This window comes from Lissotriton helveticus, chromosome 2_1 (assembly GCF_964261635.1).
Source record: "Lissotriton helveticus chromosome 2_1, aLisHel1.1, whole genome shotgun sequence".
Lineage (NCBI taxonomy): Eukaryota > Metazoa > Chordata > Amphibia > Caudata > Salamandridae > Lissotriton > Lissotriton helveticus.
In genome coordinates, this window is record NC_136059.1 from 249,027,483 (window position 1) to 249,043,343 (window position 15,861).

The following is a 15,861-nucleotide window of genomic DNA, read 5'->3' on the forward strand; positions in this document are numbered from 1 at the left end:
TGGGTCATTTGGTGGGCGGCGGTGGTGATCTGCCTGTGATCAAAATGAGTCCCTAAAACTGCAACCACAACTCTCCCTTTGAATTGTGCGTAGCGCCCAGTCATGTTCTCAGACTGCACCTGTCCTCCGTGGGGTCCCTCCTTACTCACTCCGGGTGGTTCCCTGGGGTCCAAGTGATTCTACAACCTCTAGACACTCTCTTGACTCGAGTTGTACCACTATTTTAGTTATGGCTTGGTCTAACCCTGGAGCCAACTGTGTATTTTACAATATGTAAAAATAAATAATAAATAAATAAATATTAGTGCTACTTACATTTGTTTCTATGATTCAGTATTGTTTACTTTGTGTTTATCTGCGTGTAGCAATTTAAGGTGTGTTATAATAATAGATACATATTTTTATAAATACTGTGTGGTTCTCCTTTCATTTGATCAGTACATTAAGGTTGCATTTTGGTAAAATAAGCTGCTTTACATTCCTTCAAGACTAAGCATGACAGCTGCTCTCCACAGCTACCACTTGGATAGCTCTCAAAGGTTGTCTTTCACCTCTTAAATCCCCATAAGTGTTGTTTGGACTGGTGCAAGGTGCCCACTTTAATTAGTGGACATCATATACCAGGCCAACTTCTCACAATGACCCTTTAAATTCGGCCTTTATTTTGGGCCCAGCTGGAGTTGGAAATAAAGACCCCCCTTCACGCTGTAGTGTAGAACGGAAAAGAGGCAACGTACACTGGGAAAAGTTCAGCACGTTCCATTGGGGCCCAACTTCTTGGCAGGGAGGGCGGCGCTCGCCCTGTAAAAATAGTGGGTGGATGCCACGTGTCCGCCAGCGGCGTAGCTTGGGTTGCCAGCGCCCAGGCAGGCAAGTATCCTTCCTCTTTTCTTTTAAAATGTTCCACCCCTAAGAAATTTGGGTGCCGTGGGTAACAGCCCCTCTGTCCCCCCTAAGCTACGCCACTGCATGTCCCCCCAACTTGTGTCTTGTTGACAAGTAAAAACGTATGAAATATTATGAACAGTCCCTCATCCTGGAGGATAGTGGATTTAAATTTCTTAATGAAAGAAAGTTTTTGGTGTGAGGTAAAGATAAAAGAAATGTATTACTTGATTGTGATATGAAAGACTGCAATTCTATTCAACATTAAAGCATTTACGTGATTTATCACCATAACAGGAGATTTATTATTGGGTTTTTTTGTCTCTAGTTATACTGAACTGACATTGTGGACAATTGATGAAGATTGCTTACCTCCAGGGTGATCTCCCTGATTTCTCCAATGTCAGGCCCATATACTTTAAAGGTGTGATTTGAACCTTTGCTGAATTTGAAAGCGCTGGTTTTCTCAGAAGCGTCCGATCCAGTTTTCTTGAAAAGACGGGTTTTGTTGAGTTTTCCCTTAGAGCCTCGCATCCGGATGAACACCTGAAAGAGAAGCAATCGCATTGCATCTTTATTTCAGCAGTCATTGGTGGTGATTTATTGTATTGTCACTTACTAAGAGAATGTTCAACAATCGTTCTTTTGAACTTCTTTGTTAGAAGGGAACGTTCAGCAGACATTGTGGTTTTTTGTTGACCTTTGTGTTATAAGACAATGTTCAGCAATCACTATCCTTAAGTTCTCTTGCATCTTATGTTATGTTACAATCATTCTATTGAATTTGCATGTTTTAAACAAATTTTATTAGGTTTTTCCATATCTCGCGTTTTCCAATTAGACATTTAAATTAACCACTTGGCTGCTAAGGCACCTGATGAGCTTCCATTGACTTTCCATTGAAATCAATGGAAAGTCCATGACGAGTTACCCTTGTCATTAGCGCTGAAGTGGTTAAGGTAAAAGTCGCTAATACTTTTCGACTCAATTAACAGCAAAGTTCCAAGCTGCAAATGCCGGATATAATTAATTTAAAGATATCAGGGTCTATTCACAATGGTATTTTTGAGTATGTAATGTAGACTTCTGTAGTACTCTTTAATGCTCTTTTATATGGCTTTGTGATTTGTTCCAAAACATCCAAAATGAAAATAAAATTCGAATAATCAGGGAATATTCATGTACTGTACCCTCTTTGCACTTTTACTACTGGGGAGTTGGACATTTTGGTGTAATTCTCAAAGGCATGTAAGAGTATGTAAAAGAGTTCCCTTGTACTGGTGCTTCCTGTACTTGTATTTAGGGGTGCTTTCGGAACAGCTCTTGCTGTTCTTCCCATTACAAATATTCGAATTATGCACTTGAGACATTAACCCTTGGTATGTCATCGAGATAATGCTATTCTCCGCCACTGTATCCACTTTGTCACTCCAGACTTTTACATGTGTCTCAACTCTCTTTCACTCAGTCCACTTCCCAGAGGTTACTCAATCATTGCACCGTGTCCAATGAGCTCAGATGTGTCTGTTGTCATTTTCACAGTAATGTGTCTAGAATGCATTCGATTTGTCCAGACCATTCATTCATGGTGCCTTGTTATATGAATGTCTGATAAATTTCCGTCAGGCTGTTTCCTAAGTAGAGTCTTCTCTGTTTCTTCCACCGTGAAATACAAAAACGCCACGTCACCCATTGCTAATCTATGTACATTCCTGCTATAATCAGTGAATGGATGGACTTGAATTAATTGTCCACTGCCACATGTGTCATAGCTCTAGTCCATTCAACATCATCTAGCTCTCTCCACAAGTACATGGACCATTTATTTTTCATGTCTATGAGTACTGCTATGGTATCTCCCAATATCAAGTCACATTGCATTGTCCTCCCTTCCACGCCACACCGTAACACTGCTGTCAATTTATTTGTGTCTGGTTCCATTATGACAGAATCTCGAGTAAGTCAGGAGGTACAGGCCACTGAGCCATACAATAGGAATTGCCCCACTAATAAATTATAGTTCCTCCTACCTGAGTGTTCGTAAAGCTCATGAGTTGAATAAATCACCCACTACCTCAGACAAGCAATCTTACCATATCCTGATATGAACAATCTCAGGTAGATCAGGTGTGGACCACGATTTAACTGTGGCCCCCATCACGTATGATTCCCAGCAATATTGTGCCAACTTCAGCAGCTTTGGAACCTGATGTATACGTGTGTTGCTACTTAGAAAACCTTCCGATAAGGAGGCTCGCCTGGTTCCATTTGCTAGGAAAATAACTTATTGAAGAGTAACTGCTGTAGTCCACCCAGTTACATAGTGCAATTGATCTCATAGTCAGGTACTCCCAACCAGCAGGAGTCGCGGTCTGATCATTCTACATTAGTTCTGAAAATAAGGAATCTAAGTCTCTGAAGAACCAAAGAGACAGTATCACAGGTATGTATAGGAAGGAATAAAACAGTCTAGGGAGTATAACCATCTTAGAAAGGGCTATCTTCCCCATGACCAATAATGACAGAGTCTCCCAGAATCAAAAGGAATTTCTGATCATACTCAAAACTTTATCCACTTTGCTCTATTTGCGTCGCTATGATACAGCTGGGCCCCCAGCTACCTACAGGTTGTATAATTCCACCTCAATAGAGTCAGATCTATAGTATCAACCTGCTTCATTGCCCATGGATCCCACATACACAACAAAATGTAATCAGCATACAAGAATGTTATATGTTGATCACCAGAATTTCTCAGCTATCTGTCAAGATATTTTGTCCTACTGAATGTGTAGTTTATAACAGTATGATGCAACAAAGTAACACCAGTGCCACTGAACATTATCTTATAAGACAATGTTCAGAAATCACAAGAGGACCCTATTAAATGTTCTGATAATAGATTATTTAACAATCATTCAACTGTATTTTTATGGTTTAAGTAAATGTTCAGCAATCGTTGTTTGTACTCAATTACATTTTAAACGCTGGGTTAATCATCAGTCATTGCTAGTACTTAGTCTATTTTAGATTTTTGTTTCTAAGATAATGACCTCCAATCTTTCATGATACTAATGATATTTTATCTTCAATCCATGATAGAATATTCTGAAATCATTGATAAAGCAAACACAAGGAGATAATGGAAGGTGCGTCGAAACTTTTCAGTCACAGATCTGGGTTGAATCCATCAGCGTTCTTTAGCTCACTTCGCCACCCCAGTGCAGACCCAGCCAAATGCAAATCAGTCTTGGTCCTGTTCCTCTGTTGCCACTGGATTCAAACTAGCCTGGCTGATGAGCGGTGTTACCCCGAAACCGATACCAGGATTCTTGTTTTAGGAAATTAGAGCTCATTCGTTGGACAGTAAGAAGATTTTCAGGGTGCCAAGAGAATCTCTATTTGGAGTCCGGACCACAATGTATTTATGAATTCTTGCACAGAATGATATAGTATCCAAGACAGTGGCGCCTCCTCGAGGGAGTGCTGCGGGGCGGTGGGGCGGGGAGACGGAGGGGCATGGTGGGGGGGTAGAAAACTCCAGAATTGGGCCGAACTAAGTTGAGTAAAGAAATAAATAAACAAAATTAATTACATTGCGTGTGCTGCAACGCCAAATCGTCGATGCAGCGCGCAATGTAATTTGTTTTATTTATATATTTCTTTACTCAACTCCGTTCGACCCAATTCCGGAGTTTACTACCCCCATCCTGCCCCTGCCCCGCTCTGTCCCGCAGCACTCCCTCAAGGAGGGGAAAGGACCTTTACATTGCGGTGATTACACCGCGATGCCATTACAACGCGGTCGTTACAGCGATCGCGTTGTTAGCACGCAATGCCATTACTCCGCAAGTCATTACATCTACTTGCAGTAGATGGCGCGTTAACATTAGGAATAGTATAGATTATTCCAACACCTTCCCTACTGTTGCGTAGGCTAGACTTGGAATAGTAAATTATATATTTCTAATATCAGCTCGCCAGCTACTGCAAGTCGATGTAATGACTTGTGTAGTAATGGCAATGCCGTGGTAACAACACGCTTGCTGTAACGACCGCATTGTAATGCCACGCGATGTAATGACTCACGTAGTAACGAGTCATATTCCTCCAGGAACCGCCACTGATCCAAGACATGCCTATCTGATCTCCAGGACACTCCTTGGAGGAGAACAGCGCTTTATAAATCCCTTTTCATACATTTGATAATATAACTCAGTAGGTTGAGTGTATCCTCAGAGATCTGAATTTAATCTGCAAGCCACTGTATCCTAGAAAGGCAGGTCCCACTCAGCCTTTTATTCTTCACAAGTCTCGAAAATAAGTATCACTCAGTTGGGTAACATAAATGCTTAATATGTAAGCAGAAAGAAATGCTGTTGTGCACATGTAATCAGTCAATATTTGAACTGTTATTAAACCATCAAAGATGAAGTAAGAAAAGTGTTGTGATTTAGATGGGAGAGGAATCTTCATACTGTCATATCAAATCGCATATAACTGGTTAAACAATGTAGGGTTGCGATGCGAGTATGAGTAGGACATACAATTATTTTACCTACATTATTTTGCCTGACCATTAGTACATCCTATTTAGCTCAAACATAGATTGACCTCGTTTTGCCATTAAGTGGGAACCATTGTTTTGCCTATCAGTTAAGCATATAACCACAACAATGTTAAATATGTATTTATATCAATCAAATTAAATTAAAATGAAAACAGTGATTTGCCCAAATCTATACAGTTGAGTAACTTCTCTTGTACTCTAAGCCCATTTTGTCTGGCATCCTTACCCAATTCGTTTGTCCACTATCATGTTGTTCCGCCTTCTCATCTGTTACTATTCACATTGCTGCAAAGAGCTCGTTTTAGGTGTTGAAAAGTATTTCATAATAATAAGGTATAATATTTTAATAGAAGATTGCTTAATTGGAAAATTAAAAAAAGACATGAAAAATAGAAATCCGTGTTGATTTCTTTGGTAGCCGTCAAATCCTCAAGGAATTGCAACTTTTCTTTAAATTATTCCCTTTGAAAGAATGCATCACCATTGTGCTTAAAATAGACTGACTGGCAGCTTGTGGCTACAAACCATGACCTTGAAATCCGGTGACCTGGCTTTTAATCACAGCTCTAATGCGTTTCTGGGCAAATCCCTTTACCTTCCTGGGCAACATGTGAAAACAGGCTTTTGTAAAGCGAATGTGTCTCGTTTGCATTTTCAGTTGTAAACCACATCTCTTGCCTTTAATAATGAGTGCTTAATCAATATACACCTCTGTCAACAGGAGAAACCTTGACATGACCTCTAGCAACAGCTAAAGAAGTCTAACCAGACCTTAAAAGGTGAACTGAGACACCCACCAGCAACAAAACAGCCATGTTAACTCCATTGCCACCTTGCAGTATCTCCATGGCAGGCAGGTGTTCTGAAGTTGAAACGACGTATAGGAGCTTTAGGTCCTTTAGGACACTAAGTCAGACCTCCCCCTCCCCCCAAGCATCTCAGAGCTGCAACACACCATGCAGTCCTGCACAACTAAAGTCACATAGTGTCACATGCTAAAGGATAACTTATACACCTTCTTTCAGTGCGTGCAAAGAAAGATTTACTCAAAGAGCATGAATGTTTTTTTCCACAGACCCAAGATAATAAAAATCAATATTTCCAGGGGCGGCTCTTCTGCTAAGGCGGAGGAGCGTCGCCCCACTGCTTTAAAGCAGTGCAAAGGAAAAATAAAATGATAATAACTAAACGTTATTATCATTTTGAGTATTGCAGCTGCACTGCAGCCAGGTTGATAGGGCGGGCCGAGGAGGAGTGGTGGCTGCACCTTAAGTAGCCGTCTAGGGCCGGCCAAAACGTCATGTGCACTTTGCATGTTCTAGACAGGCTATATTGTACAACCTGGGTGGAGAACATGCACAGCCTCCCAGTCCCTCTCTGAGTGCCGAAACACAGCGCTCAGACCAATCACAAAGCTGCTGTAAGGCAGCGTTGTGATTGGTCAGGGGATTCTGGGAGGCTGTGTGCTTTCTAGTTCCTGCAGGCGACGGCAACCTCCAGGAAAGTTTTCTTTTCTCTTTTTTTTCCCTACTCACCATCTTACCCCACCCCGCCATCACTGTTCTCTACCAGCCGCCACTGAATATTTTCACACCATATTATCCCACGTTTTGTCAATTTAACAGTACACAAATTACCTAATGATTCAGGTGCTACTGGTTGGATTTGAACCTGTGAATTACAGGTCCCATGCATAACAAAGGGGAGTGTTTCTGTTCTACGTGTTGCCTCCCTTACACCAAGGCTCACCAAGATGGGACCTCGAGCCACCTGGACACACTGTGTGTGGATGCCTGTCCAGGGGACAGACTGGCGGCAGTGCCTGCCGAGTTTGGCCAGGTCGATATGAGGTTAGTAAAAAGATTTCGTTTTTTTCATTCACCAAAAAATAAAAAAAATAAAATGCTAAAAATTCGTAAAAAGCTGTGGGCTGACCTAAAACATAAAATGAGAAAAACAAAACAGGGCTTTGGCTAATGAACAGTAAGGCTAAGCCGAAATAACAGGAAAAACAAAAAAATTGGCCAATACTGAGCCTATTATACAACGTTCTTGACAAAAGTACCACTATGAATAAAACATACCGGTCCGTAATTTTACTAACGTCACTAGTTGTTTTATTTCTTTAACACTAGTATGCATTTAATTTCTGATTTTTTTGAGACACTTTTTTTTGCATGTACAAATGTTTTACCAAAGAACAACACAATGAATTTACATATATACAATATTTATACACAACACATCCTACCTAAACCATTCATACATCTCTCATTCCTATGTACACAAAAACCAATATATAATATAAACTCCTGTCACAAAAAGTATCTGCAAGTTGCTGCGCAACTCGAACGAATTGAACACATTTTGCAGCTATTAAAGTTCAATACAAAGGGAATTGACTTCACTGATTAGCAAATTCAGAGTAGTGTTAAATAAAGATTGACAAGAGAGTACTGTCCAGCTTAAGGCAAGTCAGGTCGGTCGACGCGTTTCGAACTCCTGCGTTATATGGAGTTCTCATCAGGACCAATACGTTTTCTAAAAGAAAACCCAAACAACAAATTTAGGACACTCCCAAGGTGGCTAAATCAAAAGACACAAAGTGAGAAACCGCCATTCCACACTAAACAGCCATACCTTGCACTAAGGTCACACCATTTGGACCAAAGAACTTCCACGAGACCAATCTTCAATCGCGTCGTGGCACTACATAGAAAGACATTGAGACAAAACATGACCGTCTAACTAACATGAGCCTAGGTGGTTAGTTCACTGCGGGGTAAGGAAACGTGCACTCACCTTTATATTAGAAGGCAGTGCACCTGTAATACAACACAGAGTATGTTTGGGTTTTCTTTTAGAAAACGTATTGGTCCTGATGAGAACTCCATATAACGCAGGAGCTCGAAACGCGTCGACCGACCTGACTTGCCTTAAGCTGGACAGTACTCTCTTGTCAATCTTTATTTAACACTACTCTGAATTTGCTAATCAGTGAAGTCAATTCCCTTTGTATTGAACTTTAATAGCTGCAAAATTTGTTCAATTCGTTCGAGTTGCGCAGCAACTTGCAGATACTTTTTGTGACAGGAGTTTATATTATATATTGTTTTTTGTGTACATAGGAATGAGAGATGTATTAATGGTTTAGGTAGGATGTGTTGTGTATAAATATTGTATATATGTAAATTCATTGTGTTGTTCTTTGGTAAAACATTTGTACATGCAAAAAAAAGTGTCTAAAAAAAATCAGAAATTAAATGCATACTAGTGTTAAAGAAATAAAACAACTAGTGACGTTAGTAAAATTACGGACCGGTATGTTTTATTCATAGTGGTACTTTTGTCAAGAACGTTGTATAATAGGCTCAGTATTGGCCAATTTTTTTGTTTTTCCTAAAACATAAAATGACACAGCAAGTCACTCTCTGAAGGTGACTGCACCAAATCCCCATTCTGAATATCATTGTTGTCATTTTTGGGTTACTGACATAAGCTCTAGCAACAACTAAAGCTGTCAAGCTAAACTCATCCAGCTCTCCAGCATGGTAGAATAACTACATGTTCCCATCATATGTGGATTTATGTAATTTGGTTTCAACTGGAGTCCAGGCACTATTCACCGTTATAAACAGGCCCTCGTGTTCAAAATGCTCCTAGAGCAATAAAAAAGTTATATCTAAAGTTTAAAGAGCTATATCAAGAGCCAGCTTTACTCATTCACACTTGGGGGTAGATTTTCAAACAATTTGCGCTGGGTTAGCATCACAAAAGTGACACTAACCAGTGCAAAATATTGAAAGCACCCTAAAAGTAGCGCAGCGTGAAGCACTCTTTTGCGTTACTCAGCGTCGAGTGTGCGTTACATGAAGGGTACATGGGCCTTTCTATGCAACCATCCATGCCTTTTGAAGCAAAACCCTATCTACAAAGAATTGGAGACAGGGTTTGTGCCAGTAGCTAACGCCACTTCAAAGGAGGTGCTAACAGGAGAAATTATTTCATTGCTCCATGCTTTTCCAACTTTGAACGTGCAGCACACATACAAAGTGGGAACAGCTTTGAAACTTGTATAGGCATAGTATTTTGTACAGGAAGGGCACTCTTGCTGTACAAAACCTATGCGAGATTCAGGCAAGTACCTTAGCGCTGTGACGCTAAGGTGTGTGCCCGGCGCAGGGCAGCTGAAATCAGCGTTGGTGCAAGGGAAAGGGGAGGAAAGAGCCATATCTCTGAAGATAAGGTGCTCTCCTGCTCGCCTCCCTATCACGCAACGCAGTGCAGCCTCTTTGGTGGCTGTGCTGCGTTGCGCGACCATCTTGAAAATCTGGCCCTTGGTAGGACAAATAAGTAGAGGAAAGGAAAACCCATTCCCAGATGCCCCCTTACTCTTCTATTAATGACTGCCCGTGAAATCCATTTAAAAGACTGGGATTCCACATTATACATAGAAATCTTTATCTGATATGAAAACTGCAGCTGGGCAACCTGGTCTTTGCTGTTCATTGGCACTAAAACAGCAAAACCAAGGCTCGAAATACCCGGTATCTTTATCTTGCACGACAGTAGCTACTGATCCCTGTAAATGTAAATGTATAGTATTTATATAGCGCACTTCTACCCGGAGGCCTCGTAGCGCTGTATTCATACCTCTGTGGAACCCATCCTGGCTTTCCTGTGAAATGTCCACTCCTGGGCACCCCTAAAGTGAAGCCAGGCAACCAAGCGCTGCTGGGGCCATTGTGGAGATTAAGCAAGCTATTGCCCAGAGTCACAGAGTGGGACCCATGATTAGACTAGACACCGGGGCGAGAATTATCAGGTCCGGGGAAATTGAGTCCAAGAGCCGCTGAGGCGGGAATTGAACCCTGGTCCCGGGCCAGACCTCTGCATCAGGGTCTGCCGCTCTAACCATTTGAGCCACGAATCCCTAATTCTCATCTCTTGATTGTTTATTAGTTCTTTACTCTTTTCACTCCAATTACTTTCAATTAGTGGACCAGATGTGCGTAACACTGATTGAAAAATGCTAGTCGCAATCTGCATTCAATATTTTTGCGACCAGTGTGGTATTTTACAAAACAACCTATGTACTAATAGGCCGGCTGGCAAAATACCAAATCATATTGGGTTGCAGACCACCATGTCTTTGATTTCCTTTAAATGAAGCAATCATTTTTATTTAATGCAGTCCCTTTTCCATGATAAAAAACTGGATGCAATTAAATCTTTTTTAAAAGTTTAAGTAACGGGGACGTGGCTTCGATGGCGGCCTGAACGGACGTGCTTCGTGTGGCTCCCCGGCCCTATGCCCCATAGCACGGTGTAAATTGCTGAAATTCCCCCAAAACCTGCTCAAACTTGCACCATTGGGTGGTACCCCATCGCGACACGCTCCTGGTCGCGTTTCAGAGCAGCGGCGGACACCTACACCCTACTACGACCGCCGCCGGCGAGATCAGCGTAATGGCGGCGCGGAGCTGAAGCTGTCCGGCGGAGCCTGCGACGGAGGAGCAGCCCGCGGACTCTCAACACAGACTTGCCGGGGGCGGTGAGAGACGTCCGGACCTCGGCGGTGGTGGCGCGACCGGCGCTGGGCGATCTGTGCTCCCGGGGACCGCGCGTGGTTCCAGCGGGTCCCCGCTACTTTAGTCCCTGGCTCCGGGCCTGTACTGAGGGCGGGCGGGACCCCTTCCTGCGGAGGCGGGTCTGTGCGGAGCTGCCACTCCTCACCTCCCGATCGCCCACAGCCCGCAGACCGCTCCGGACCCTCCACCTGTGGCCTTGCATCGACGGAGGACCGCCCGCCACAGCCGGCTCTCCCGATGGGGCAGCGCCATAACTGAGGCCCCGGCGCGGGGCCTGACTCTGCAGCGACGGGCCACAGTAGACCGGGTGACTTCAAGCGCCTCCTGCATACACCAACGGACCCGCCCGGGCGGCGCCTACACCTGAGGCCTCCCACGCCATCTTCCATGCCCACAACCCCCTGCCTGCATCGAACTCGGAGCCACGTGGGCCCATTGCTGGGACTCGACCCTCACGAGAGCCTGCTCTGCCATTGATGCCCCCTGGCTCCGACCAACGAAGACGCACCTGCGTGCACCCCAGCGCTACTCTGCCCAGCCACGACGCACATGGTAAGAGCACCTGCCTCCGGGGGCATTAGAGGGCCCGATTGTGCCCATGGGACAATCGCGCGGTGGGCGGCCGGCCTGCTACCCTGCTCCCCGGCTTGGGGCCTGCTCATAAGCACCTGGGGGAGACTAGCGTCCTTGGCGTCCACGAGTGCTGCAATGTGCTGAACACCCCCGCTGGCGGAGCCCCCTGCCTCCGGACAGACATATGTACCCCACCATCAGAGGACTGGCACTACCCGCCTTGATCCCGCTACACTCACGGCGAGAGCCCCGCCCTGCTGCCCGAGGAAGCCTGCACGTATCCTCCAGAACGCCCACCCTAGGTGCCCTGCAAGACTCCTCCACGGACATCCCGCCTGGCCTCCGCCTACTGCCTGAAGAAGTCTAGACGCCCCACTACCGGGTTGCCGCATCCTGCTCCCGGCGCCTTCCACACGACAACACCGGAGAGCCCGCCAGATCTCACGGACTCTGCACCTCATATCGACGAAGCGCCAACCGAGTCCCTGTTGCTCCCTCGGTCCGGTTCTACGGGTCCCTTGCTTCGACGACATGGCTCACTCCAATCGCAAAGGGACTCGGAACATCGTGGATCTTTTGCACAAAAACGCACCGAAGGGGGAGAAGACCCAGGCAGTGGTCTCCCCGAAGCCTCTGGCAAGCCCCCAGGGACAGGAGTATGACTTTACCCCCATCACTAAAGCCTTCCTAGCCTCCCTCTTCAACACTCTGAGGGAGGACTTTCATCCCCTGAAACAGGAAATGGCGGGGGAGCAGCGGGAGCTACGCCGAGACTTGGACGGCTTGGGCGAGCGGGTGGCTTCGGTGGAGGAGGCGGACCAATCCCGCAGCATGGAGGTGGAAAGGCTGCAGCAGGAGATTCTTCGGCTTCAGGACCAACAGGTGGACTTACAATCGCACTCAGAAGACCTTGAGAACCGTTCCCGGCGGAACAACATACGGGTCCGCGGAGTCCCGTTGAAAGCTGAGAAGAACAATCTGGTCGAATATTTGCAAGAACTGTTCCGGGAGATCTTGGGTGAGCCTCAGGAATTCGCGATACGAATTGACAGAGCACATAGAGTTGGTATGGCGCGCCGAGCGCCAGCTCCTCCACCGGACATCTTGGCCTTCCTCCCGGACTTTCCCCTAAAGGAACGCATTATGCGCGAAGCCCGAAGGACACAGCCTATCCGTTTCCGGGACGAATCCATAGCTCTTTTCCAAGACCTCTCCGCCATCACTCTGCAGAAACGTAAATCCTTCCGGATAGCAACAAACTTCTTGAGAGACAATGGTATACCCTACTCCTGGGGTCACCCGTTCCGCCTGATCTTTAAATGGAAAGGCTCGCTTCATCAACTCAGATCCCTCCGCGACACTTGTGCTCTACTGAACATTGAAATGCCGGAAGGGCCCGGATCTAGAGAAACATCCCCACACAGATCACAAGATGACTCCTCACGGCGAACAGGGGACGGCTGGCAGACAGTGCGACGGAGGCGATCCCCGAGATCCATCCCGAAACCGGACCCGGCCACAGTCGCTCAAGAACGTGAAGCGGCTGTGCAAGAAGTGGCGGACAACACTGCAACCGATCTGTAAGGCACTGTTACCCTGGGGGTTTTCTTTCATACTATAATTACCTGGGGCAACAGGTCGGGGGGCCGCCGATTCGGCCGCTACCATGGTACCCTTTCTATTGACTTTCTACGGACCTGTGTCATACACGAATAGGCCCGAGACTCTGAATAGTTCTAGTTTTGGGGTTTGTTCTGGGGAGGTTGGGGGGTGAACGTGGGGGTTGAGGGGGGCTCTGTTGGGGCTGGGGAGGTTCACTCTGTTGGGGTGGGGGTGGTTCCTCAGGGATGGTTGGGAACGGGGGACAAGGGGGGGTCCAGTGTTGCAGGTAGGGCGGGGCGGGGAACGAGGGTGGGGACCAGTATGCCAAGGGACTCCTACAGGTTTCAGGTGTTAACTATAGCTTATCACGCGCAACAGCGACCTGCGCTGCTAAGCTCGGACATCTTCGTGCTCTCCCATGATGACTGATACACTTAAGATATTGTCTCTCAATGTAAAAGGCCTCAACAATCCGATTAAAAGAAGAGCAGTCATCTCCTACTTAGAACACTCAGAAGCTGACATCTGCTTACTGCAGGAAACCCACCTCCTGACTAAAGACTGTCACAGAATGCGCTCCCGGGCTTTTCCTCAGCAATACTTCTCTTCTCTCCCGTCTAAGAAGGCAGGGGTGGCCGTTCTCGAATCCCGGCGTTTCCGGGGCCGGGTGGGGGCTAAAGTGGGGGAGATTAAGGGACGCCTCCTGGCCTACACCTTCCTTATAGGGAATAGCACACTGACGATAGGCTCCATCTACGCTCCCAACACAGGTCAGGTACCATTCCTGAAAACTGCACTCTCCGAAACACTACAGTCACCTCACTCTCAGCTGCTCATTGGGGGGGACCTCAACTTAGTCATGGACACGAATAAGGATAGGTCTGGGCACCGCTATGGAGATACTGGCGTGCTTTCAGAGGCGGGCGGGTCCTGGCTGCGAGAGAGGGGTCTTCTAGATCTTTGGAGGACGGCGCACCCCAACACAGCGCGCTTCACCTTTTATTCCCATGTACACCACACATACGCGCGTCTAGATCACTTCTTGGGCTCTTCAGAACTAGTCCCTCACGTTACAGAGGTTTCCATAGTCCCAGCGGCCCTCTCAGACCACGATGCGGTGGAGCTGACACTCAATATACCCAAGACACCACGTACCCCTGGCTCATGGAGGTTCAACGAACCCCTTTTACAGAGACCGGCCGTTATTTAACAAATTCATACCTGCATTTCGGACTACCTCGCCACAAATGATACCCCCGCAGTCTCGGTGTCGACCCTTTGGGGAGCCTTAAAAGCCGTAGTCAGGGGGGAACTGATCGCCATCGCAGCTGCTGACGCCAAGATTCGCAAAGACAAGAGAGCTGACCTCACAGCACAAGTAGCTGAACTAGAAAGTGTTCATAGCCGCACCTGTGCCCCGAGAATTTGGCGTCAACTGAAAGCTGCCAGAGCTCAACTAGCCAGCCTCGACACTGACAGAACGGAATTTGCCGCTCTTCGTCTCCGCCATATGTACTACGTAGGAGGCAACTGCACCGGGCGCCTTCTAGCCAGCGCCTTAAAAGCCAAGACTCAACGCTCCAAAATCACCACTCTCCTGGACGACTCCGGTGACACTCTCACCGACGATGCACAGGTGGCTAACGCCTTCCGCTCCTTTTACGCCTCCCTGTATAGCGAGGATAAAGTATCGCCAGCCGCCGTCGACGCGTACTTGCAATCGGCGGAAATCACACCGCTGTGCCCAGCGACAACGGAGGCCTTAGACGCTCCTATTCGTTCTGACGAAGTCCTAGCCGCTATCTCACGCCTCCGCCCGCTCAAATCGCCAGGCCCTGATGGCTTTTCATCAGGCTTTTACAAACTCTTCGGCCAGGTACTAGCTCCAGTACTCACGAGGTTGTTTAACTCTTTCACGGGTCCAAGCTCCATTCCGCCGGACATGCTGGCAGCTGACATAGGTGTTGCCCAAGCCGGGCAAACCCCCGACACATTGCTCCGCGTTCCGCCCCATCTCCTTAGTTAACTTAGATTTGAAGCTGTTCACGGGGGTATTAGCGGCCCGTCTGGGCCCTTGCCTGCCGGGTATCCTCGAACCGGACCAATCGGGCTTTGTCCCAAACCGCCAATGCAGCGATAATACCAAACGGCTACTGCACCTCGTGGATAAAACTCACTTTCAGAAATTGGACTCGGTGCTACTGGCTATCGATGCGGAGAAGGCATTCGCCCGAGTCGATTGGACCTACTTGCAGAAGGTCCTGCAGCGATACCAGTTGGGCGACCGATTTCAAGCCTGGATTGCGAGCTGCTACCACCACCCTATGGCCCGGGTCAGACTGGGCGGCCTTAAATCAGACCCCTTCGAGATACAACGGGGCACGCGTCAAGGGTGCCCTCTTTCGCCCCTTCTGTTCGCCCTGTACGTGGAACCCCTGGCGCAGAAAATCCGTGACAATCCTTGCATTAGCGGTGTCTCCTTCGGTCATGAACCTCACGTAGTGGGGCTTTATGTCGATGATATTATCACTGCTCTAGACCGACCGTCCAGCTCTATACCTGCCTTCCTGGAGGAACTGGAGAGCTTTGGAGCGGTGTCTGGCTTTAAAATCAACCGGGGGAAATCCCTGATTTTACCCC

The 15,861-nt window shown here is 46.7% G+C and overlaps 1 protein-coding gene across 2 annotated transcripts in view; it reads right to left on the reverse strand.

Annotated features, from left to right (window-relative positions):
- Positions 1-15,861, reverse strand: part of LOXHD1 (lipoxygenase homology PLAT domains 1) — a 1,099,077-nt gene that overhangs the window by 1,022,675 nt on the left and 60,541 nt on the right. For both annotated transcript variants that reach the window (XM_078674764.1, XM_078674763.1), the window contains one exon: positions 1,258-1,431. In XM_078674764.1, coding sequence (XP_078530890.1) covers positions 1,258-1,431 — 174 coding nt within the window. The remainder of the gene's footprint in view (positions 1-1,257; positions 1,432-15,861) is intronic.